Here is a 26,243-nt window from a genome sequence, read left to right on the forward strand (position 1 = left end):
CATCTGCAGCACGCCTTCTCAAATGGTTGCTTTTGTATATTCCATGATGGCAAACATGCCAGTATCCTCATGAATACATTTTCACACATAGCTTTTCGCTAAGAGTTAGCCTGTGCAGAAAATGCCCAAACGCTGAAGCTTGTAATGCACACATATTTGCCATTTGGCTTTGGCTGCAGGCAGAACAGAGCAGGAGTGAATTGAAAGTGAGGAGGGCAGCCAGCAGGGGTTCTATCGTGAATTGTGTCCATTTGTGTCCCTCTTTTCTCTCTTTCCTCTTCTCTATTCTCTCTTTCCTCTCATCTCTTCTCTTTTCTCTTTCCTCTCCTCTCTTCTTTCCTTTCCTCTCTTCTCTCTTTCTTCTCTTCCTGTCATTTCTCAGAAGGCTGTTCTAAGCCCACAGCAGGTCAGTAGCAGTAATGCAGCCCCCTACTCTCCCTGGTGTGAAAGATGACTTCTTTTAGCCTGGGGAGACGTATTAAAAGGCTGCTGCAGCTCGCTTGCTCAACCAGCCAACCAGTCAACTGGCTTATGTAATCATTTCAGGAGGGTTCTGATGAACACATTTGACTTGCAAATATGTGGTTATGGACACTTTGTCAGAGAGAGAAGAATGGAAAAAAAATACTAAATTTAATGCACACACATGCATTAAATGTGTGCCAATCAAATTTGCAATGGAATTCAAATGGCAACTGGAAATGAAGCTCGCTGGCTAAACCACAAACTCGGACACAATGTCCGTGTGTCCTCCATCATGAGCCACCACACGGTTCCCTTTCAGTAGAGACCAGCACTTTTTTTTTCTCTCTCCTCATCGTGCCCCTGAGGCGAAGAAGAGCTCTGGCCCATTCTCTCAGTGCTGCCCACCTCTGGGCCTCAGTGCACTGTTGTTGACCATGTCTTGAGTTCTGCTGTCATCCTTGTCCTTCACGGCAGCTCGGTGCAGTGGCAGATGAAGTCATCAAAGGGTTAAGGAAGTCCGGCGCGCAGTCGGTCGCCTGTCTGCGCGGCGTCTTCATTTCACTCCGCCGGGACGGCATCTGGAATCCAAACCGGGCTGAGCCGCCTGCCTGCCGAGATGTCAAGTCCTTTGGTCTTCATTAACAAAAACGGCACAGACCCCTCTTAGGTCCGTGCCTGAAATATTCTCTCTCTCTCCCTCTCTCTCTCTTTTTCTTGTTTTGTCTTTGCTCTCCTGCCAGGCATATTCCCCCTGGTACTACTCCTGCGAGTGGTATTGACATTGAATATCACACAGCTTTTTTGTCCATCACCTTCAGAGACGCTCCATTAAAGATGGAGAAACATGTGCTGATCAGCTGCTGTCTGCCATGCTTCATTTGACAGCGCCAACGAGACGAGGACGCGTGGCAGAATTTTAAACACCCACCACAGAATCATGAATATTTCTCTGCACAAAAGGTGGCATTAACATACCAAATGCTCCGCCTTAATACATTAACCAGAATACATTCGACTGGCACGTTTTTTAGCTGGATAAATGACACTCATGTCTCTCCTGGCAAAGCAACAGTTTAGTCTAGTCTAGTTCTGCAACACATGAGCTTCCTGAAGGGCCTTACTGAGGGAAAAAACAGACACAGGTGTCTGGTGTGACTTTGTGTGAGGAAGCATATTTTGCTGAGGACAACTCATTTTCTTGCACACAATGTTTTTGGGTAGCATGAGCTCTGAGCTATTGTCTGGTCATAACGTGCATGCGTGTCAGTAGAGTGGGAGATGTGGGTGCAGAGGCGTGGGCAAGACAAAAGGGGGAAGTGTGAAAGACACAGCAGGAGCGAATCAGGAAGAGATTGAGAGGGAGATACAAATCCAAAGCAAGCCTATGGGTAAAAAAAAACAAAAACAGAACAAATCTGGGACAGTTGGTAGCGGCATATGCGAGCTGGAGGAGAGTGGGGCGGCTGTCTGCCTAATCTGCAGCGTTGACCGTAGTTGACCCTCCCCACGCCGGTGGAGTTCATTGAGTGCCCGTCCTGTCCCAGGGCATTAGGATGCAGAGGTGATGGAGGCAGAGAGAGAGAGAGAGAGAGAGAGAGAGAGAGAGAGAGAGAGGCCTCATCCCTCCGTCTGTCTGCGCCGCTGAATATTCATCCGCCCTCTCGTTACGCCCACCAGCCGGCACTTTTATCTCCCATCAGCCGCGCCTGCCCTCTTCCTGTTGGCACGCGAGCGTTAGCGCCAGACAAGAATAGCATCGCACATGGCGAAGCCCATCAAAACAAACTTGTTTGCAAACTCCCTCGCTTTAAAACTGCAATTAGCTTTAAATTGCTGTTGTGATTTGTTGGTGAAGTGCTACTCCAAAGGCGCTGAGTCATGTTTAGACTCTTGTTTTACTAATATATTTTTTGCTTTTGCAAGCTATAAGAAGCACTATTCTGACTAACTCTGTATGCTAACTTAGTTTAGGCATTTTTGAGAAAATGGGATATTAAAAAGCTACTTCATCATCAGTAAATAGGTTTGTGGGAAGGTAGCCAGGAAAATATCCTCAGCAGTTAATTTTTTTGTAGATTAGAATACAAAAATGAATTGATTGAGACCAGCTTTCCCCCAAGACATGATGTAAGGCTGTTTTTAGATGTTGTTTACCAATCTATGTACACTGTACTGCGATGATTTCACACTCCTTTAGGATTTAAGCGCTATTTCCTTAGAATGTAAGGCCTTAGTCTGGATACACTCACACACAAATTTTGCAATGAAAATGTCTCATCAAGTCTAGCATCGTACGCTTCGTACATTCATCTCTATGCTTCACTTTACAGTTATGACCCATTGTTGTTGTCATAGTTTGCCACAGGCAAGAGATGATTAGCTGTGCCACTTTGCCAGACTTTCATACCCTTTCGTTATTTTAGTTTATTTAATTTTTTTGTGACAATATGACTTCACTGTCCTTAGGCAGTGTTGGCACAGGAATGGTAATTATTACAATTAAACAACTTGTCAGGCTATTACTGTAGTTTATTTTTGTCTTTGCTCAAAGGATCTCAAGATGGCTCAGCTTTTATCTGCTGGCTCCTGTTTCATCCATCCTCCTCTCTCGAAGGTTGTTTTCAGGGCGTGTACATTCACATGCAGTAGTCTAAAGTTGCGGTTACAATACTGCACAGTCATGAACTGCTTCAGCAATTGCTACATTTAAATGAGTTCATATCAATTCACAAACATTTTTAATTAAGTCTTGTCATGCAGTGAGCTGTTTTACAGTGACTGCTTCTGTGGCTGTATATTAGCATTGCCTACCTACCTTACTCTTTTTTTTAGATCCCCTTTCCTTGTCAGTGATCACAGAATCCAAAGCAGTATTTACCTCAGATATTCCTTCCATGCACTAGAGGGGCCCAAGCCGAGTGTGTTCTTACCTCAACCAGTGTGTTTACTCCCATGGGTTTGCTGAGTTTGTCACGCCGAGCTGTGTCAAACCACATCTGTACGGCTTGCAAATGAGCTTTGGGAGAGAAGAGAGGCCAGGATCTGCAGGACAGATTAGCTCGTTCTACCTGTAAACCGCTCGTTTAACAGCTGGCATTGAATGTAGGGCTTTCTTGATTTTTCCCGAGCAAACAGAGGCAGTGTGCTCTCTCTCTCTCTCGCTCTCTCTCTCTCTCTCTCTCTCTCTCTGAGGCGGCGTCGCTCGCCCGGTGACAGAGCTTCCGTCTGGAGCGAGATAACGTGAAGTGTGACTGCTGAGGTGGCTGCAGTGGATTCCTCCTGTCAGAGCAGTCTTGCAGTGGCTTCTCTTAAAAAAGGCACTTTTGCTCATAAAGCTATTTCCTATCAGCACCGCAGGTGCTTCAGCTATTGTTCTTCCAGACATCCAGTCCTTCCCCTCTTGTCTGTGATAAGTCGCTAAGATTTGGGTACATGTTGAGCCTGTCCACTGGTTCAGTCCAGTCGGACACCCTCTTTTCCCCATCCATCAGAAATAGTTTAAAATAGCCCAAGTCATTTCTGTGAGAAGCCAAAGGCTCTTTGACTAGAAAACAGCTTAATGGAGTCTTCAGTCTGGCCTCAGAGGATGCTGAGTGGACATTTCACTGTTTCCTCATCCGTCAGTCAGTATAGCCAGACTCTCAGAACAGAGGAGAGATGTTTTGTGGATGTACAGTACATAGATAGTGACAATGCATGACTTTACCAGCCAATTTAGATAAAGACTAGTATGGCAGTCCATGATGGAAATGTTTTACTGCCATTTACAGGGGGAAAAAAGACTCAGGATATTACATGGATGTTATTCCTTGATATGAGGTAGCCGAAGACACTGCACACAACTGTGACTTCATTATCGCTGTTCTGGAATAGAGCTATGCTCTCCCAATGCAATTTTCACTCATGCCATATTGTCAGACATTCCATTGTGATTTCTCCAGCAATAAGGTCAAAAGAACTTTTTCTCTTTTTCTTCTAACTTCCCTCTAGTCATTTGGAAATTGCTTTTTTTTCCCTCTCATACTTTTTTCGAGATTACTGTTCCCCCTTGATTTACAGTCAATGTGAGGCAGATAAGAATTAATTAGTAAAATGCTCTCTATATAGATCAAGCGTTCTTTCGCCAAGTCAGAGTGCCGACCTTGGTTTTGCGTACATTATTGATGGCGCTAATCTGGAACAGGCTGCGTAATTAAAAGACAGAGTGGAATGGAATATTAACAAAGCTAAATGATGTACCAGTGTGTCTGGCGTCGTGGCAGCGTCGCTAGCGATGTGGCTTTTGTAATTAGAGCCGCGGTCTGTGATGTTTACGCGGCCACTCGGTCCTGTCTCATGTTCCGCCAGGTGCCAATGCTGCCCGCGGGGGACGGCCAGGCTCAGGGGCAGGTCCTGGCCACGGGGGTGCGGTGGGGGCAGACGCCCATCAACCAGTCCACGCCGTGGGAGACGGACGAGCCCCCAGCCAAACAGATGCGGGATAAGGACCTCACAGGTACGTCACGCATATGCACACACACACATGCACATACACACACACACACGTTCAAGGTTCAAGATGGCTCTTAGCTATGGCTTGTGAAAATATATTGATGATTTCTTGAAGCATTAGAGCACTTGCGAGCTGTTTTTGTAAGTGTAGATTTTTTTAATGTGGCCATATCTGCAGCTTTTTCTACCTTTCACCCAAGTGTATGAATGTTCACTCATACAGTAGTCAGTCATAGTCATATGATGACATTAACTGCAATGTGTTTGCAATGATGGCCCTGTAGCCTGAACAGGCACATCTACAGTTTACTGTCAGCTCGACAGCCTGGGCCCCTGTCTGGCAATGAATGTGTCGTGTCATTCCTTGTGCATTGTCATTAATTGTTTGACATTGAAAACTAAATCATTTCTGCTATTTTGCGTTGCACAGAGGAAAGCATTTTTGGCCATAAAAAAAGCAAGGCCAAGAGTTCAATATGGCTGCTTGTTGATATGAATAATTAGCTTTCCCTCCGTGATTCAGCCCAATTCCCATTATGAGGCACTCAGTAATGATTCCTCAGCTCCGTACATTCCTACAGAACGTCCCCCCCCCTCCCACCACCACCAATCACACACACAGACATGCACTCAGAGAGAAATACGCACACATACAGACAGATACAAATACACACACACACACACACACACACACACGCATACACACACAGACAGACTCACGCACGGCACTCACTAGCATTTGCAAATGAACTCAGACAAAGTGCTGGGCTAACATTACTGGTTCACTGCATCTGTACGCCGCAGTTGATTTCGATGAAGACCTTTAGGGTCGACCACATCTCCTGCAATACATCCACACAGTCGGGTGTTATTTTTAGATCAACGGGCATGGTGAGCCGTGCCGGGCTCTGGAGCGCATGTGATGTGATGGAATAGAAATGGAGAGTTACGTTGAGGAAGTGCAAATACAAGGGCAAGTATGCATAATGTATGGGCTCAGACATTACTGCACTGAATGGGCTGTTATTGAGCTTTCATCTGGACAGTTAGTCACAGGGTGTGACTGGTAATGCTAACCCACCCCCCCCCCACCCCCCTTTCTCTTCGCCGACCTCCCGCAGGGTCCCTATGGCCTCCAGGGGTCACTCAGTCCAGCCTCCTGGCCCACTCCTATGGGATGCCCCAGGCGCCAGCCTACAGCCAGTGTGTGACGGTGCAGGCGCCCATCATCGGCGTGACCCCTACGCTGCCCAACCCGGTGCCCCCACCTCACCCGCTCATGAGCGCCCACTACCAGCTGCCCCAGCAGCCGGCCCAGCCCCTGGCCACCATGGTGCTTAACATGCACAACCAGCCGCTGGGCGTGGCCGGCCTGCCGCCCATCACCATGTCCCCCATGACGGGCGTCTGCCAGGTGGCCCACCCCGTCCACACCGTGGTGGGCAACGGCCACATGCACAACCCCATGGTGCCGCCGACGTCCTGCTTGCCCACCGCTGCCGCCACCACCGCCCCTCCGCTGACCAATGGCCAGGCAGCGCATCTGCAGCCCCCCGGCCCGGCCATGCCGCCCGCTGTCGCCGCCGCGGCGGCCGAGGGGACTAACGGCCTGCAGATGCTCAGAACTGTAGGGATGGGGAAGTATGAGTTCACCGACCCCTGGCATCCCAAAGGTAAGTCCCGTTCAAAAACAAAAACATAAAAACATTGCCAAACATATGGTGATACTACTCTGCTGACTTTAAGGTTTTGAAAATGTTGTCTTTTCTTAAGTTCTAAGCATTCTTCTCCTCTGAAAAAAGACAGAGTAATATTTTCTCTCAAATAGTTTCCAGCAAGTTCTCATTTTCTCTGTCTGTCTAATTCTTTTCACTCCCACTCTCTCTCTCTCTCTCCTCACTTTCTTTTTTTCCTCCTCTTGTTTCCCACATCTCTACTTGTCTCTTTCTCTTTTCCCTCTCTCTCTCACTCTCTCTCTCTATCTCTGTATCATTCTCACTCTATTGCCTCTGTCTCTTTCTCTCTCTGTATCTGTCTGTCTCTCTCTCTCTCTCTCGCTCGCTCTCTCTCCCCTTCTGCCTTCTCCACTGATGGTCTAAAACACATTTATTATGTTCCCAACTTTCACCTTCAATAAAAATACTCATCCGTCTGCCCCACCATGTGGACAAGTGCCTAGTGGATTGGTTCACTTTTTTGTTTGTTTTTCCATTTTTTTTCCTCCTGGTAAAGGCTCATGATAACTTTATGAAGTTTGGAGGTTAGGTGCGCTGACACTTTTACAATTTGCTCGAGAATATATGAAAAAGCTAATAAAGTGCTGCGTTGCACTCTGAATGTGATTTGCAGTTATGAGATTTGCGTGGGTAAGTGCATGTCTGCTGTGCTGCGGTTCTAATTTGAAGTGGCATCACAAAAGCCCCATGTTACTCCGGAGAGCCTGTCATTTAGCCACGCACAAAAGAAGAGTCAAATTGACAGTCCCCAGAAGAGTCAGAGACATACACACACACACACACACACACACACACACACACACACACACACACACACACACACACACACACACACACACACACACACGCACACTCACACTCACAGAGAAAATCACACAATTTTATTTTGTTCCAAAAGCTGCTGCTGAGTCCCGTCTAGGTGCGGTATGAGAACCGCCAAGCGAGCGCCAAGTCCCCGTTCTCCCGTTCACCCTGCTCCTTCAACCTTCTCTCCTGGGTTTCCACAGACACCAGACTGCCTATTTACCAAGATTAGAGCTTTCTAAAAATGTGTATTGTGCTGTAGACTTTGTGCACCTTTTTAAATAACAAGAGCCGTGGAACATGGACGTCTCCTCATTGTCATTGCCTCTTTTGCCTTATGACTACTAGTTGCCATTAATAACGGTAATAACATATGAAGGAGTCATGTTGAAAGAGTGTTATTTTCCTCAAGTGTAAACCCCCAAAAGCTATTTCCATGCCTATTTTATACACATAAAACACAGGGTCACACAGTAAGCATATGCTCAGATATATGTAAATATCTGTTGTATAGCAATGATGGCAATTCACATGAAAAAGAATTATGGGTTTGTGCTTTGCCTCTTGGCTTTTCTGAAGTCAGGTATTCAATCATGTCCCCCGAAATATTCCAAATAAAAATGAGTTGGTTCTGCAAGCACCACAGGGAAGATTGCATTGTGTATGTTTTTTTGTCGGCAGCAGAAATCCCTCAAATATTCGGTCAAGCTACAGGCAAAGAATCTGTTCCACTGCCTCTCGCTTAAATTGCATGTCATGTTGCATCACCAGAAATATTAATCTTCTATGAGAGAAGGAACATGCAAACTGCTGCACCGGCTCTCTTCGCCAGTTAGCAACTTGTAATTGAGATTGCAAAGTCCATTCATAAAAATCCCCACAGAGCATGTTTGCTCAGGCAAGGTCACCCATCTCGACAGCCCCCCCCCCCCACAAAAAAAAAAAAAACCTTAGGAAAACATTTAGGCACACCTTGATTAACACTGGTTCCCCAGCGCCTTCGTTGCATGGAGTTCAAATAATTCTTCCGATTTATGCATATTTTTATTCCGGACTTACTTTGTTTTAATCTGACTCACGTATTATTAACGTTACTCTTACTCATTTTAATTTTAATTGAGACTTGCATACAGTATAATTAAACTGGTACAGCAGCTAATAAAAATAGATAAAAGATGGCAAGGCTTTGTGAGCCCTTAAGATATTAATGAAAGTGGCCTGTGGCCAGCCCGCTGTGCTACCTCCGCCCGTACATAGCGAGCGGCCCTCTGACACCGGCATCATTATTTCCCCTGTAATTAATATAGAGAAAGCAGCCACCTCATTAATTTTGATAATTCACCATCCGCCTCCTTCATGGAGGCTCGTGTGCTTTTCATTAATGATTTCCTCTTCTAACGCGACGCAGTCAAACCTCTGACAGGTCCATCTTGCTGCAAATTATCATAACCAAGTAGCCTGAGTTGCTCCCGCAGAAATAGTCACGTTCCCTCCCAAGCTCGTCGCCCGGGACTGAGTGAGCCATTTAGAATTCAGGCTGCCCTCCCCCACCCCTCCCCAGCCCCTTTCCTTTCTGTTCGAGAACAAGAGAGACGTCAGTCACAGAGTGACCGGCGCTCTCCTGGCAGAGGAGTGATTAGCGCGACTGGTGGCAGGGAGATTGGAGTGGATTAGCGCTCCAAAAGCACCTGAGGACACACTGGACATTTGCCTTCTGATGACAGCAGATGTTGTTTTTCAACACGCCATGGCAAACAGCAGCTCCCCACAACCACCCTCACCCCCACCTCTTATTACACAAGGAGTGAGACATTAAATTGACTTTTCCTTTTGCTGAATCGAGAGATATGATTGCTGAACTGTGACCCAGAAGTGATTCATATTCAAATGCCTCTGCTGTCAGTGGCTCAGTGGGTTTTGAAAGATTGTACCATGTTTTATTCCCCTCGTTCAAGTGGTTCATTTAACATCAGAATTTCTGCTTCAAAAGCCTAAATCCATGTTTTCCATCTGACATGATGAGATTAATGTGTTGGTCAGCGCTAGAGCAGCCTATGCTGAAATGTGTAGTTTTAAATCAATTTCCTAAGCATTTTGATGTAGGTCAGCAGCTGTCAAAAGACCACCAATGGCTGCGCAGCTTGGACCTGGCCCTGAATGTATGGAGTTGATAGTGCCAAGGGGACATGCCTCTCATCTGAGAAGATTTAATGGTTCAACATGGGACTTGCTTATTCAACATTCTTCTCAAAGAGTTTGTAGCTGAAGGCGGCCAAAGCTTGGCGCCAACAGCACGCCACAGTCAGCAGCAAGTGCGGTGATAAAGAGCTCAGTTGAAAAGTTATTTCGATATTTGGACTGTAGTTTCTGTGCAACTCACACAAATTATACACAGCTCGTGTTTGGAGTGCATCTCCTGCCTGAGAAGCAATGAGAAGGCTGGAATTTGCCCAATTTTGCTGTTCTCCATTAGCATAATGTAGTAGTTTGTCATGAGGACTTTTCTGAATTGTCATGACATCCTTTTCTAAAATGTACATTTGCCTTCATATACTGTAATCCTCAACTGATCTGGCATGTAATCTTTCAGCAAGGATCATCTGGATGAAAACATGCAGATTTGTTAATACAGCTCCAAGCACTCCAACTGCCATCACAGACTATCAAAATCTGACATGGAGGATTCTTGTTTAGTTTGGCAAGTCTCACTTCAAATACTGTCCATTAAATCCTGACCTTATGGTCGGCTCACATCTAAACTGGTGACACATTGTTCATTTTGTTTCATCAAAGAGAAACTGAAACCACAACCAGAAAAAATAAAAACAGAAAGGTTAAAAAACAAACTGATTGTACGAGACCTTGCTCAGTGCCGAATCTTCCACTTGAACATTTCCCTGCTGACTACTATTACATTTCAAGGGAAGCACAAATACAGTTGCTAGATTTTATTTGTTGACCTTGGAGGGAAGATATAAAAGCTTGCGTCTCTTCACAAAGCACTCTGGATAATGGCATTGTTAAAGCCTGATTGCTATTATCCATTATAGTTTCAAGTCCATCTGTGTTTTAATTGAAGCAGAGCGACATGAATGGTCTCTTTCAGTGGTCTGTGAACCCGATTGTCTGCGAAGCAACTTTGTATGCATTTATTCTGACCTTATCCCTTTGTGAGCCCACCCTAGTCAGGGTGCTATTGAGAACTTTTCATCTCATATCTGCACTTGCATTGTTATCGATTCACAGCTCCTTTGTGTCAAAACAAGAAAAAAAAAATCCACTGGTTTCATGAGCCTCGGTGCTTTCTTGTACAGAAGCCTCTGTAGGCTGTTGTAGGCTGTTCTTAGGATGATCCAAGGCGGTCTTAAGGCGCCGTTTGGGGAAACTCTGTGTTTGCTCGGATTCGCACCAACAATACAAAGCCAGGGAACGGCAGTAAAATTCCCTTCACTCTCTTCCTGGAATTATCTCGGATTTGGGGCTGCCAGCGTTTCAGAATGTTGTAATAACGAGCTTAGGCATATTTGTAGAGGCTGAGCATATTCCTTCATTCTCAGCCTCGCTAAAGTGTCCACCTGTGCCATGTCTTGCCGGGTCCTCCTCCTGAGAACACTGACCCACTTAAAGTAAATTGAGAATAATTAGCTGCCATGGCGCATGGTAAAATCTGGGAGAGCATTTCAGTGAACAGCGCTCACATTAATGCATATAAATGGCTTTCAGGAGCACTACTTGGTAATACGTGCCTTAAGATAACCCAGCAGATGTAATATCCGGCAATGGTCTGTCACCACTCGGGGAAGCGGCGGCCAACAAGAGAACCAAGGTGCTCGTACCTGGGTCTTGCCATTATAATTCATCAGCGCTGGCATGCGTCCAAGCGCCGTGCAATTTCAGGTCACATTAGAGACGCTCTAGCACAGTCTAAAGAGGCCATCTCGGAGGAGACCGTCCTTCTCTGCTCCAAGAGCCCATTTGCAGCCCATCCATTTGCCACAGCCGCCCATTCACGGGCTAAGGGGCCTTTTCCTGTTATATATGGGGGCAGCTTGGACGTATCATGGCTCAGTCATACGTGTCCGTGTGTCAACACAGCGAAGGGTCGAGGCCAGACGAGCCCTAAGAATGTCAGAGCATGAAGAGCAGCCGGGAGCGTCGTCGCCATTACAGTTTGAAGAACTCATTGTAATTTTAGAACAGGGACGTACGTTTTTAAAATTCTAGCAGGGTGTTTAATTGGCGCCTGGAACAGTTCCTCGTTATGGATATCTTAAAAGACACTCAGACAAGGGCCTGTGTGCGGAGAGCGTTTTCCACGTGAAACAACAGAGAGGATAAAGACCATCCGTCTGGCATCATCAAGGCCTGCACTTCAGGCTGCCGACACATATCAACTGTATCACATCATAAATTCAACACTTTCGGCTTCTGGAAAGTAATACAGTGCATAAATGTTTTATCGTTCAGACAGCATACGTGACGACATTCCGGTGTTCTCTTTATTTGATTTTCCAAACCGATACAACCGTCTAGACCCTTTCAAGAGAGTTCCATTATCAGCATCTTATTCCACTGCTTGGTTGAATTTCCCATTGTCCTACGTAATTTAGAACGACCATTAACCGTATGTTATCTGCACACCTATGAAGTAGATCCATTTTTTTGGCCGTATCACACTTGTATATTAATTCGCCGAACTCGTTGTGAAGTTTAAATGAACTGTCACGTTGCATCCAAGCTGTAAAATGCAGACGTTCAGAACATTGCAACATTGTAGCATATGACGGAGGTGGCTTTTAGCTAGATGGATGACAGCAGGCTAAGTAAAATAGCGATGTTTCAAAGCTAAAGTTCATCAGAATCTTGGGATACGCCCGCTTGACAACGGGAGAGATAGAACTAACGACTGGCCTTTGGCCGTAGCAACCAAAGATTCTAGAGCGGAGCGTAGCGCTCTAGAATCTTTGGTAGCAACCATCCATTAACGGCAGTTTGTCCTGTGAGGTGAGAAATTAGTTGATATGTGTCGGAAGAAATTAGTTCTACAAACAAGACAGTTTTAGCGATTAAAACGTTTAAATTGTAACAGGAAATGAACACAACGCAAGTGGCAACAGTGTAATAAGCGGGATAATGGACTCCACGGTGGTCTGTTCACAGAAGTTAATGCACTACGAGTTTCATCAAAGAGAAACCTCCGCTTCGCGTCGGGGCCGTTTTACAACCTCGACCGTGCATTAACTTCTGTGAACAGACCACCGTGTCGTCCATTATCCCTTACTTCACTTCGTCCTGAAAGTGGTGCCTTGTGCCATACAGGTTGTCGTTTTCATCACGTTTCACAAAAGGGTCACAGCAATCTACAGTATTCAGACAGTCAGCTGTGGTTGGCTGTGCGGTTAGCGCTGCCTGTCGTCTGACCCTGGACCATTCCACTGTTGATTTGAATTCCCTTCCTGCATGTATTCTCATTATTTCACCCATACATTATACATCACTACTGAGTTGGAGTTATCAGCTGCATGTTTATATCAACATATTTACAGAGACAGTGTCGGCCTGTATTCCTCAACTTTCCTTATGCTATTCTCTCACAATGGCTGTGTCTACAGGATCTCTATGCTACACAGTTCCTTAAGACATTTAGACATATTATATTCTCCTTCATTTTTATACAAGCATTATTATTATTAAATGCCGTTTTTGTCTTTCTGCCTATCTCTTTACTTGTTTTCCTTCCTTTCCCATTGTCTTTTCTTTCTTTCTTTCTTTCTTTCTTTCTTTCTTTCTTTCTTTCTTTTTCCCTCCTCTTTCTTTCCTGCTTTCCTACTTTCTTACAGTCTTTCCTTCCTTCTTTCTTTCTCTCTTTCTCTAATTCTCCTTCAAGGCTTAATAAAAATCAGTGTTTTTTTTCTACTCTGTCACTGTGAATTCACCGAAATAAGAATGTTGCTCTCTTCTGTTTTCTCCGTGCTTCTCTTCTTGTTTCTTTTCCATTCTACAGAGATGTTGAAGGAATTGAACCAGCAGCGGCGAGCGAAAGAGTTTACAGACCTGAAAATAATTGTTGAAGGCAAAGAGTTTGAAGTCCACCAAAATGTTCTAGCTTCCTGCAGCTTATATTTCAAGGACATGGTTAAAAGGTTTGCTTTTCCTCCAGCTGTTGATCTGATCTGTTCTTTTTGTAGGGTGCATTTGTGTCGCTTCCTTTCCCTTCCCCTCTCTCTTGCAGGTGTGAAGAAAGAGGTGCCTACCACAGGGCCAGTAGCCATTCCCTCTATCACTCAAATGAATGTATTTCTCTTTGGGGGAAAAAAGGTCAACACTTATCCTACCCTTTCATCTCCTTAAACTAAATGAGCAAATTTACATTTTAATGGGCAAAAAGTTCCATGACTGGGTTTTTTTTTTCTTTTCATTTTATTATTTTTTTTTATATTATTCTAAATGTCAGAAGCAAATAGTAGAAAATATTAGCGAGGCAACTGGCATTTCTAATCAGTTCATCTCCCGGGCATTTCCTTCTTTCCATATGTTCCTGTGCAAGTGGTAACATGCCAAATACATTATACCGTGCACATGAAATCTCAATTGAGAAAGCCACTCACACACACACACACACACACACACACACACACACACACACACACACACACACACACACACCGATCACCCTAGTTTTTTAGCCCATGCAGCAGCATAACTCTGGGAGCAACACAGATGTCCTTTGTGCACTCCCCGCGTGCTCTGGAGGTGTAGCATCGCGTCAGTGGTCTGGCCGGGCCGAGTGCTGTAGAGATGGATGACTGCCCTTAGTTTGACCCTCTCTGTGCTACTGTCAGACCTCTAGCCCCTCGCCTGGTGCCTCCCACTCACCCTCCAACCCCCCAACCCCACCGCTCTCCCCAACACGCCTTTGCTTTTCTCAGATCGCCTGATGGCCCGCCAGCGTATTGCGCCGGGCATTCCAGCCACACCGAGAGCCACCGCCAGCCTCGGTTGCACATCAGATTTTTTTTTTCTTTTTTCTTTTTCTTATTCCCTACATCCTCTGCCATTGTGTTTGCACCTCCTCTAGCCTCCCCATGCATCCCCAGCCCCCCGCGCCTCCTTGCCTCCCTCCTGCCCGCCTGCCCCAAGAGCCAAAATTAGAGCATCACAGCCTGCCGACATCTGACAAGTCCCTCAGGTGTGGATCAGGTGCATGTCGCTTGAACTCTCTGGGAAGTTGCCCGATGTCCTGAAGCAATGCCAGACACACGCACAGCGTGAAAAGGTCTCGGATCTTTGGGTCTGGCGGGAAAAGGGGGAGCGACGCGGAGCTTTCATTAATTTATAGAGCCAGTGATCGGTGTCTGTGTTTGGAGAGGGACATCTTTAAAGCTGCCCTAGTCTGGTCATGGGTATTTTCAGGAGGGAATTTGAGCCACATCTCACTTGTATTATTAAATTACAGCTTCTGTCTGAACAGATAATTTAGTGCCTTTTGTCCCTTGTGTATTTTCTTTACAGAACTGTTACTTCTTTACTCTACGTTTTTCTATGAGTTTCTATCCTTTGTTTATTGATGTTTTTTGCACTTACTGTTTGCCTCTATAGTCTGGGATTAATAGAGTATCAATAGTTACTGACAATCCTTTGATCCCTGTTAAGCATTCCATAATCCTGTAAAAGAAGAGAAAAATATTTTTCAAATCACAAAACACACTTAGAGACTTTTGCCTGCTGTTAATGCACTCCGGTATCAGCAATGGAGTCCAAAGACATCTAATATATCACACGCCAAGAGTCCCTCGCCAGCGAGAACAGATTTTTTTGGGGGATTGGAACTCTGCCTCCACCTGATTGTAAATTTGGCTTCGGCACCTCGGCACTAGGCTATCTGGGGAAGTGCCGGCAATGAAAACGGCATTAGGGCCCGTAACATTGAGTGCAGATCTGACACGGGCGTCAGTGGAGCAAGAAATGTGCTGATGCCCCTCTCAATGCTATCAGAGTCCCCCGCGCTCCTGCAAGGGTGAACAGGACAGGCTGCTGAGGCTGCGGCTCTCAGACGAGGGCTGGGGGCTCGGGGCTGAGGCCTGCTGTGTGTGTGAGCACGCTCCGTCCTCTCTCCTCTTCCCTGCTGTTCAAACTCTCCATCATTTCCCTGGCTAGGGAGTATGCACTTTGCGAGGCTGTGAAAGGCAATCCTGTTTTTTTAACGTCCAAATCCAAGTCCCTGCCATTCACCGGTCACAGGGAGCTCAGGGCTCGGATCCCAGATTAGTGTATGTGGTCTCTCACAGCTTCCTTTCTACCGCCCTTTACAAACACACACACACACACACACACACACACACGCACACACTCTGCAACTAAGCTTTCATCAATGCTCACAGCATTCTGTTCTGGATCTTCTTTTTTTTTTTTCAGAACCAAAATCCTATGAAACTTGTGTTGTGCTGCCCTAATCTTTAAAGCCAGGATGAGTGTATCTAGGTTTATCTTATCACATAGGCACAGGGAACACTGGTCAATGCAAGACACTGTCAAAGATACACAGGCATATTTTTTGTCTGTGGAAATGTCAACCATTGCCTGAATTTGCCCATGTTCCATTTCAGGTCATGTATTTTGCTGAGATTGATATATTTTTTGTCATTGCTTTTGAAAAGGCCCCATTTGTCCCACATGTCAAATCTGAACAAATCATTGATGTTCCAGAAGATACTTTCATTCGGCTGTAATCGAAATTTAATATCAGAGATGGCTGACAGACCTTTTATGGGGGTTAGCATAAATGGGGCTAGGGGTTTAAAGAGAATTCTCTTGCCTTTTTTTAACGTGTTCTCTATCTTTCATTTGACGCGGAAGCTCACGTTTAAAGCTATCTAATAATCTGCCAAAGGCTCTCGCTGCTCCATACTTTTTCATACAGAGCCCACCACATGTATCAGTCTCCCTCTCTCTTGTTAACACTCTCTCTCCTCTTTCTCTTTCCTGCCCTCCCTCCCTCCATCCCTCCCTCCATCTCTCCCATAAACATACACAAGCATAGACATGCACATAGACATGCCCTTACACAGCAGCATGGAAAAAGCCCATTCTAAAGCAATATGATGTTGTGGGGGGTTTTAATATACAGTGGCGCAGAGGTAAGCCACTTGCATCAGAATTTCATCTCTCCCAGGAGACCTCGCTGTCGAACACATAGTCTGTCTGTCTGCCCCTTTCTGCCTAGTAGCTGATGTACCACACACACACACACACACACACACACACACACACGCACACACACACACACACAGACATTGAAAGATTTACTGCTGCCAGTCCCATATAACTCCAGTGTGTTTGTGTGTGTGTGTGTTTGTGTGTGTGTGTGTGTGTGTGCGTGTGTGTGTGTGTGTGTGTGTGCGCGTGTGTGTGTGTGTGTGTGTAGATTTCATTGGAATTTGACGGGGAAAGAGCACACACACACACACCATCCCCCCACAGTCTCCTTGTACCCCTTGTACTCACATCCAGTTGCCTTTGCAGCACAAATCCCAAGGCACACAAACCAAACACCTTGGCTGGCCACATATGGTTTTTTTTTCATACACCCTGTGCATGTTTGTGTGTGTATGTGTGTGTGTGTATGTATGTGTGTGTGTGTGTGGGGGGGGGGGGGGGTTGCACACAAACACCTTAGTTGGCCACAAATGGTTCTTTCATACACCCTGTGCCTGTTTGCTCATTCAAGGAAACATCAATATAATCAGACCAAAGGTGCCCACACACAGCCAACAAGAAGCAAACAGGTTCTCTCCTAACACTCTGCTTCACCTGTTCCTCTGAACTAGTACAGTGGGATGCACTCAAGTGGCTAGGCAATCGTCCGTGAATTTTGCTGTCTTTTTGTTTGGCACTGTCTATTCCCCAATCAGTGCTGAGATCAGAGGAAGGGGACGATGCCATCCTAATTTATGCATGTTTATAAATAGAGTATATGTCATGTGCATGCATTGCAAATATATAGAGAGGGCTATTGGGAAAGAGGAGATTAGAGTCTCACCACTTTCCACTGTCAGATTAATTCCCTGAAACAAACGTAGAATTAATCTCTTCTGTGCCAATTGGCTTTTTTCTTTTCTTTCCTCACTTTGCCAGTATAATCAAGATAATGGCTCCAGCGGCAGAGAGTGGAGAGGGGCATTTCGATAACCGCCTTTTTTTTTTCTTCTAGTCCGAAACCAGGCTTGCAATCAAATGCAAAAGGACTGCTTGCCGCCCTAAAAAAAAGATTTGCCAAAGCATAAGTGTCTAGAGAGAGAGAAAGAGAGAGTGTGTCTGTCCCTGTGAAATCAGTTTGAGATAACTAAATGATTGGAGGCAAGTGCTGATGGGTTTTTGTTTTTTGGTTATTTTTTGAAGGTCAATTATTATTTTCTTTATTTCTTCTGTTTTTCTTCTTACACACTTTCCCTCTCACATCCCCCTTTCTAATGGTGGATTTACTTTTGCCTTTCGTTGGTTAATACCTCAACTGCCACTTCACCCCCAGTTCCAACTGACAGTAATAAACATTGGATTTTTGTTTTTCTTTTCAGGAGTAACACACTTGATTTTTCAGCCCCTTCCAGAGAATTCCACCATCAATTCATAGTCTCTTGCCTTTACCTTCTCCCCCCCTAGTCAGACTTAACACATCAACTAATACATCAGTTTGTATGCAGGCCATGGTGACGTATTCCGTTTCGTTTGGCTTTGTTTGTTATTTTTGTTGTTTCGGCAGCAGCTGAAGGGTGCTTTTGTTTAGTCAGACTATACCCAGGTCCCAGTCATGGAACGGCCCCCGCCCAGAGAAGAGTGGCTGCTGGCTACCTGTGGCAGTGCTGGTGTTCTCTCTTCCCCCATCCTCCCCTCCCCTCTTCCCCCTTTACCTTCTTTCCCATCGATCTAATCACTCTGTCCATCACCCAGACATCCGCCTGTTCATCTGTCTGTGTCTTTATGCTAAATTACGCTTTTCAACTACACTATGTTTCCAAACGGTTGGAATGCAAAACAAAAAACACGCACGCACACACACACACACACACACACATACACACACACACATACACACACACACACATACACACACACACACACACAGACACACACAGACACACACACACACACTCATACTTACAGACACAAAAACACAAGCCACCATTTTCCAAACCATGGGCTCGGTGCTGCTGTTTGTTGGGGTCCATTGCAAATGGAGAGGGTGTAGAAAATGGAGGCAGGAAACATGAGGGCTATTTGCTTGTCAGTGCCTTGCGGGCGCGAGACCATTGCTCAGTGGGTCCGCGCTTTCCCATTACCACCGCGTCCTTTCATTAGAGAGTTATCAGCCGCAGTGACTGTATGGGGAGGCATCATGGAGGCGCCTGGCACAGAGAAGCCCTCCCATGTAATGGAGGGTTGTAGGCCCACTGTAGCCCCCATAAGACCCACACACCCCTCAAAAAAATACCCCCCTCCCTGCCTTCACCCCCCCCCCCCCACACACACACACACACACACACACTACCCCCACCCCCCTCACCTTCCGAAAAGAAAACAATAGAAGCCACCAATCACCAGCGTTGTCACCTCAACAAGCTGCTAGGCGGCGGCAGGAGAGGAAAAATGTGGCTGGCTCTCTGCCCTCTCTCCCAGAACGAGACATGGCTCTCTGCTCCAGACTGCTCCACTCCTGGATGAATTTTAATGTGTGCTGTGCATGATAATGTAAAACTGCAGGACCCCCCACCCCACCCCCTTAAGCACAGACTGGGAGATGCAGTTCTCTCCAGTCAGAGACAGTCTCCACAGATTAGTGAGAGAAAAGAGACAATAAGCAGCGTGCAATGTTGGATGTGAAATTAAACATCATCCAGCAGATTGGGTCCCTGCAGCATGCTGTGTCTTAATGATCATATCGTGATTTCCTGCCCTCCCTTCTCACCCAACCCACCGTCACCCCATACACACACACACACACACACACACACACACATACACACACACCTGAGCACCAGCTGTGTTGATGGCTAAAGTTGAGCAGGCGAGCGTGGCGTGGCGCGGGGGGGTCAGCAGTGTGGTCTGACCGCGGCGTCTCCGCTGTGCCGCAGGTTGTCGGGGGAGAGTCGGAGCGGCGAGAAGCTGCGGCTCATCATGAGCAACATCAGCGCCGACGTGCTGGAGCTGCTGCTGGAGTTCGTGTACACGGGCTCGCTCATCATCCACTCGGCCAACGCCAAGACCCTCCTGGAGGCCGCCAACAAGTTCCAGTTCAACACCTTCTGCAAAGTCTGTGTCTCCTTCCTAGGTAAGCAGCCCCCGCCATGCTCTAAGGTGTGTGTGTGTGTGTGTGTGTATGGGGGGGGGGGGCGGTTATTTTGGAGACCTGTCTTACTCAAGTAAGCCTCCAGAGGTGTGTGTGGTATGTGTGTGTGTGTGTGTGTGTCTGTGGGGGGGGGGGGGGGTGGGGGTCTTCTGGAGACCTGCCTTACTCAAATAAGCCTCCAGAGGTATGTGTGGTGTGGTGTCACTTGCAGCTTAGACAGAGCAAATCTCTGCTTTTCGCTCCCAATGCCTCCGATTCTTGCCTCAGCACGCCAGTCTGGCCTGAGTTGTTGTCTAGGTGATCGGTAAGGTTTTTATGGGATGTCCTTTCGCAGTCAAGTCTGATCATGCTGCCAGAGTCCCAGCAGTGTTAGACACATCTCCTCCTCTCTCTCCCCTCTTCCCCCCCTCTCTCATTCTTCCTCTTTCCCCCTTATCTCTCTCTTCTTATCACTTTCCATTCTCCCACACTCTCTCTCTTTCTCTCTCTTTCTCTCTTTCTCTCTCTCTGGCATCAGTGGTGCACCAGAGCTGATTAATAGACGTCCAGCACAGGACACTCCAGTGTAAACAGGAGACCATGATTAATGCACTTATTAATGCTGCCTTGCTCCAGCCATGGCTTTTTCCACGGCGCCGGACCCGGAGATTAGTCCAGCGAGCGTCGTTTGGTCGCGTCAGGGGACCCCTAACACCACCCCCCCCCCCCCACTGATGATTTGTGTCCGTGATCCTGAGAAGATAAAAGTCCGCTGATCATAACAGCTTAAGGGGGGGAAACTACACAGGCTCCCTCCGCCACTGCCTGCTACTCAGGGCTAGCCAAGCGCCACAGCCTGCAATATACATTTTTCAACAAGCCCGGCGCCTTTCAAAGACCGGCTGTGGTGGTGGTGGTGGCGCGAAAGGCTGCCGTGTCATTTCCACAGGCCCGGCCATTGTTTATGCATGGCCCCCTGTCACATGTCGAGGAGCCGGGTCCCTCGCTTTTAATGAAGCCTTAATAACTCAGCGCCACAGAAAGGTTCTGCTCATTCGCCACCAAATGTCACCATATACGCGTGCCACCATACGTGGGGAACGAGACAGCGGCGCGGTTGAAAGCACTTCACCTTCCTTGTGGCCTGGAGCCGCACATTTCTGACAAAGGGAGAGCGAGAGAGAGAGAGAAAGAGAGAGAGAGACGAAGAGAGAGGAGAGGAGATCAGGCAGAAGCCAGTGAATGGAAGTTGACGTGCCTTTTTGTGAAATCTGTTCACCACTTCAAAAAGATCCCTCAGCCTCGCTTCTGACCGCTGAGGTTGGGGTTTGTCTTCCAGTATTCCTGTCAGTTCCCACCTCTGGGAACTGCCATTTAATAATCCATGAACGCCTCACTTGGTATGAAATGACATTTATTCCTTTAGGGATCCTCTGCTGCTGTGTGACCAGCTCAATATATGCGAGCATACTGTAAGATAAGAAGCTGAGAGGTGTCAGACCGACTTGCATCGTCTCCACTTCGTGGGCAATTAGCATAGATATTTAACATCTCCAGTAAATATCTGAGAACGTAGCTTCACACCATAGCAGTGATGTGTTGGACTGCTTTCAGGGATTTACTCTCCCACTTTGGTGGAAGTGAGCGAAAGGAAACGGATCTCTCATGCTGATCTATAGTGGAGCACTGTGCCCAAATAACCATTGCCTTTTAAAAGCCTTATTAAAGTTAATAAGAATCAGAGGGAATTGCAATGCAGCAACCCCCCCCCCCCACCCCCCCCCGGCTATTTACCAAGCCAAGCCACCGTCTTGGCACCAGTGTGTTCCGGTGTAATGCTATGCAGAGCCCTCAGACAAAACAGCTCATTTAACAGCAGTTGGATAGACCAAGTGGAACATATATGAGCTGCCTTTGCAAAAATTACCAGTCATTAACACTGGGAAATGAAATTGGGGAAATGATAGTGTAATGATCTTGATAATCTCTCTCATTGCCTAATCGTACACATTATAGTATAGATTCAGTTTTTTTGTGTTTGTGCACGCATGCAGCATGTAGTCTGCTACAAGAACATGCTCAAATGCACAAATGTCTGTCTATTGGTATCATGTTTATTCTTACTTTATGGATTGTTTGGCTTGATCTAGCTATGGAGTGAATGGAAGCACATGATTCCATCTAAATGTTACAGTGTACACATGTTTCTTTAAGAGCAGCACAGAGGCTAGGAGATCTCCGAGATTCAAAGCTATTGGTTTTGGGAGTTATTTAGCTGACCTTTCTGTGCCATGAAAAAGGTCTGTATCTGTCTATACTGATCAAAGGGACCCCCAAGCAGACCTCTCCTGTGTCCAATCGATTTGCCCTCTCAGTTCTCTGCCCCCACCACCACCACCACCACCACCACCACCCCCTCCGCCCCCTCTACCAGCTGTTTGAGATATTGTGCCTGCCTCTCTCCAGCGCAAGCCACCCAGATAAATTTAATCCACCACAACACAAGGCCCACACTCTCTGATTGTTAATGCTTTATGTGTTTGGTTTGTCCTTGCGTGTGTGTATTTATCTGTGTGTGTGTCTGTGTCTGTGTCTGTGTGTGTGTGTGCGTGTGCGTGTGTGTGCGTGCATGTGTGTGTGTGTGTGGGGGGGGGGGGGTTGTGTGTCCATGTGTCTTCTGTCTATCAGAGAAGCAGCTGACGGCCAGTAACTGCCTTGGCGTGCTGGCCATGGCCGAGGCCATGCAGTGCACCGAGCTCCACAACATGGCCAAGGCCTTCGCCCTGCAGAACTTCCCAGAGGTGGCCAGCCAGGATGAGATCCTCAGCGTCTCCAAAGATGACCTGGTCAGCTACATGTCCAACGACAGCCTCAACACAAAGGCCGAGGAGCTGGTCTACGAGACCGTCATCAAGTGGATCAAGAAGGACCCCAGCAGCCGAGTCCAGGTAAAGCCCCCAGCCCATCCAACCCCACCCACCCTACCCCCTGCTGTGCACTCTGGGTAAAAACTCAGTTACTTCCATCAGTACACTGCTAGTGTGCACTATATACTGCAAGTTGCTGGTTTGAGATACAGCCCACGTTGACTGCGTCTCCACCATCTCCGTGGGCCTCTTTAGTTGATGCCTGTCACACAATCCTGACATTTTATTTCACTCTGATGAAGCCACTGCATCAAATGAGGCACAGATGGAAGGGGTCGTAAAAACTAAACAGGCTAGATTAAAAAAGATGAACTGAAATGGAATCAAAAACCCGAAGGGTGTTACTCTATGTGAGCATGTTAGACTGTTTCAATCTGTTTTAGACAGTTTTAATCTGTCTTGATGAAAATGAATTTCATGTTGTGTTTATGGGCAAGATGTTTTTGACATCGATATTAATATCCGTCTGTTGGAGTATGTGTGTATGTTCTGCATGTCAGAGTCGAGTAAATTCAAGCCGTTTAACAGCTCCAGAGACACATAAAGGAAGAGAAGCTAAACCGGATCGAGGCTTCTCTGTGACGGCTGAAAGAAACGATGCACACATATGTCACTCGTTTACTCCAAGCACTCGGTGAATGCTTTGAGACTTGAGCTATCCGTCGCGCACTCTGACCTCCGTGTCCTTCAGACAAGAGATTGTTTCAGAATGGAAATGCCTGTACTTTCTGCCTATCCAGCTGTTACTGATCCAGACCCGTAGCAGTTACAGATCTCTGCATGTTTACTGCCTTTATTTATTTGTATGTGGTGTATTATGTAATTGCCTTTTGGGAATGATCCACTAATTGTGTGATTCTTTTTCTCAGCCAGAGCCTGTCATAGCTGCTAGGGACCCCATATGGATTTTGATTTGAGTGCAATTTCAGATCCCTGTTGGCCATGCACCATAGATAAAAGCCAGTGACCTTGTTATCACAGAACATAATTGTGTTAGCATTTTCTTACCATATGATTAGGTCACAGTGCCCAGTTGGACAGATTCCACGTTGACTTATTAGCTGCTTTTAGCTTGTGAGACACATGGGCTTGTAAATATTCCATGTGCTTTGGCAGAAGAATGACAGAGTACAATGTGGCAGGTCTACAGTGTCTCATATAGAATATATGGCAGTAAAAAAACTAGTTTTCCCCAAATAACTGTTTCAATTGTGCTTGCTCATTTGAAAGAGGGAAGCCATTCTCCTAAGGTGTGTGGATGATAAATTTGTAAACATTTTGAGTATCTTTTTATTGTTTACAGTGTGTTTTTTTATTATTATTTAATTGGTGTGAGATCTAAAGTACAGAATTTCCTCTTCTCCCCTAAGGGGTAGGCTTGAAGTTTCATTCCTTTTCATCAGTGAGAAGAAATGACTACAAACAGACCAACTCTCAAGGAGCGCAAGGCACATTCTCATATTCCCCGTAGTCGTCCATTTTCTGACAACACCTCTAACAGGCGTGTGTGTGGCTTGAGACGCCAGCAGACTCGGACAACATTCACATGATTTTCCTCAGATTCTCCTCACAACAACAAACGGCTCCTCGGCAAGTGACTCAGCAACCCCACAGATCCTCCGGCAGAAGGCTGTTAGCTGGCGGCGAATGCACAAGAGGATACTCATTGCTTTTCTTTTGATTCTTTCCCCGTCTGTTTTCCTCCAGCCCCCAACCCCCCCACACCCACCCCCCCGCTCCCCCCTCAGCGTCTCGCCAGTGTGTACACATACCAGGGCTGAGGCGAGCCAGTCGAGGAGTTCTGAGGGGCAAGCAGGAATTTACACCAGGTCTTTTCTTTCCCCCCAAAGCCAGCAGCTTTAGCAGACACCTTATCTCAAACATCAGGGCTCTGGCTTAAATCTTCTATCCCGCTCAGTCAGGGAATATAGGAAGGGAATAGAAAAAAAAAAACCTCCAGCGCTCACTTCTGAAATCCTCATTGTTTAAAGACTAAACTGGGTATTCTTTCAGCATTTCAGTTTTCTGTGGCCTATGGTGAAAAATGCAAGATTTTCATGAGCATGTCTGTGGCAGAAGCGAATCCATTTGCAACGATTTTATATATTTTTTTATTTTGTTATGTGCATATGATTGAAAATATTTTTTCTTATCATCAGTGCAATCAGAATTTACTAGATTCCAGATTAAATCAGTGTTTTGCCAAGCAATTTGTTCATTCCTGCTGTGGCTGATTGTATAAGTACATCCAAAAAGTTATGGAAATTAAGCTACTGTGGATGTGCCGGGAACACAAAATGGGTTTCAAAACTCTGCACACAAACTCTGAAGCACCATTTTGTGTAATGCCTTCTAACATGTCATTTCAGAGCGGTAGCACGTACGAGTGCGGTCACTTGGGACAAGTTGTGCCTCCCCCTCGGTTTGAGCAGGCCGGCATGTTTTGTTTTTTATTTACTGCTGTTGAAAAGCCACTGGACTGCGGAGGTCAGCGTGCGGAGGTTGATTGGGCGGTGCAGGTGCAGAGGTCAAAGTGAAAATAGAACCCGGCCAGAGTTTGCGCAGCAGTTCCAGTCGAGTCAAAACAGGGGTCCGTCGCAATGGCCACCTCTGTTCTACGACCGCTCCGACAATAAATCTACCTCTATATCCACCAGTGGTCTTCCTGGAATAGGCTCGGGGAGCACTGAATCAAAAGCCAGTGACTTCTGAGGGTCAAAGAGGGCAGGCGCGCTTTGTTGGCCACAGAGGCTCGTGTCAAGTGAAATCTACAGCAGCCGGAGTGTTGGAGCGACCAGGAGGCCAACGCTGGCTCCCCCTGAAGCCCCTCTGCTATGGGTGGCGCAATCTTGGACAACGTGCAAGAAAGTGGAAAAGCAAGCGGGTGGAATTTCCAGTCGAAGGATAAGGAAGAAAACAATCCACACACAAGCCCCTTCACACAGTTGTACAAACCATTTGTTCCTCCAGGGCATGAACCATACCATTAATGTTGCCCTTTGGAGTTCAGAGAGGGAAAAAAGTTGTCTGTTTTGCTCACGTTATTTGCCCTGTGTTTGTTTCTCGCATTCCTTGCATTTGCTTCAACACAACTCTGCAAATTATCTCGCTCTATTTTTCTGACACTGCGTCAAAACGGACAGTGTGCCATGCGCACATATGTCTCCATGTCGGAGGCCTCACGCGAATCAGCCGCACCTGTCAATCACACGCTGCAGCGAGGGGAGAAGGCGGGGAGGGGTGCGAGCCAATAGAGCGGGTTGTTTGGAGAGTGCGAAACTATGCTGTGAAACAAGCTCAGATGGCATGAAAGAGAGGCAATGGAGATTGATGCAGTGACCTTATGTTTATTTGGCCCAAGACAGACTCCATTGAAAAAAAGCGCGCAAGAGGAAATCAATCTGAATTCGGCTGAAAATGAGCTGGGCTCGGCGGCAGCAGTCCCGTGGGGCCCGCAGCCTATGAAATCACAAATCCAGCGTGGCACTGATGCAGAAC

General features: G+C 46.5%; 1 protein-coding gene across 1 annotated transcript in view; it reads left to right on the forward strand.

The window, feature by feature from the left end:
• LOC143139178 (kelch-like protein 29) overlaps positions 1 to 26,243 on the forward strand; it is a 72,909-nt gene that overhangs the window by 26,891 nt on the left and 19,775 nt on the right. The window contains exons 4-8 of the mRNA XM_076299783.1: positions 4,813 to 4,960; positions 6,078 to 6,629; positions 13,501 to 13,639; positions 19,625 to 19,821; positions 22,507 to 22,766. Of these exons, the coding sequence (XP_076155898.1) occupies positions 4,813 to 4,960; positions 6,078 to 6,629; positions 13,501 to 13,639; positions 19,625 to 19,821; positions 22,507 to 22,766 (1,296 nt within the window). The remainder of the gene's footprint in view (positions 1 to 4,812; positions 4,961 to 6,077; positions 6,630 to 13,500; positions 13,640 to 19,624; positions 19,822 to 22,506; positions 22,767 to 26,243) is intronic.

Source organism: Alosa pseudoharengus, unplaced genomic scaffold (assembly GCF_046254945.1).
Source record: "Alosa pseudoharengus isolate Yale_2024_CS ecotype anadromous, Long Island Sound unplaced genomic scaffold, YU_APseudo_1.1 YU_APseudo_1.1_scf_22, whole genome shotgun sequence".
NCBI lineage: Eukaryota > Metazoa > Chordata > Actinopteri > Clupeiformes > Clupeidae > Alosa > Alosa pseudoharengus.